Raw genomic sequence first — 437 nt, 5'->3', positions numbered from 1 at the left:
GACCTGTTGTCTCGTAGCTGCAAGCGTCGGGCTGAATACACTAAGCATCTCCCTTTTTTCCTTGCAGAGTCGGAGCAGCATGAGCGGAGGCAGCGAGGACGGCCACTCCCCATCTCACTCGTCCGACTACGAGGATCAGGATGAGGTTGAGGTAAGCGCTCGTTCTTCTCGGTCGCCCTTGTGGCCCGGTCCTCAGGGCCGCGCCCACAGTAGTGTTGTTGTTACCCATAAACAGGGAGCAAACTTTTCAGGTCGACTTCCACAGTCTTCTGAGAGACGATCTTGTTTTTTTTTTCTTTCGTAAATAGTTGCCATTCGCTTATGTGTTAACTCTTTATGCCAAGATAATACGCCCGGCACATTACTTGTTGAATTTACATTTAAATGGTTCAGTTTTTTCTGGCAAGTGTTGTATAACAGATCTTACTGTTTCGCAG

At 48.3% G+C, this 437-nt stretch overlaps 1 protein-coding gene across 1 annotated transcript in view; it reads left to right on the top strand.

Moving 5' to 3' along the window:
• Positions 1–437, top strand: part of LOC119589141 — a gene marked incomplete at its 5' end in the record, with an annotated part of 121515 nt that overhangs the window by 115747 nt on the left and 5331 nt on the right. Inside the window, 1 exon segment of the mRNA XM_037937718.1 lies at positions 68–151. Coding sequence (XP_037793646.1) covers positions 68–151 — 84 coding nt within the window.

Source organism: Penaeus monodon, chromosome 25, assembly GCF_015228065.2.
Source record: "Penaeus monodon isolate SGIC_2016 chromosome 25, NSTDA_Pmon_1, whole genome shotgun sequence".
Taxonomy (NCBI): Eukaryota; Metazoa; Arthropoda; class Malacostraca; order Decapoda; family Penaeidae; genus Penaeus; species Penaeus monodon.
Note: the sequence above shows the minus strand (reverse complement) of the source record. Positions and strands in the feature narration are given on the sequence as shown.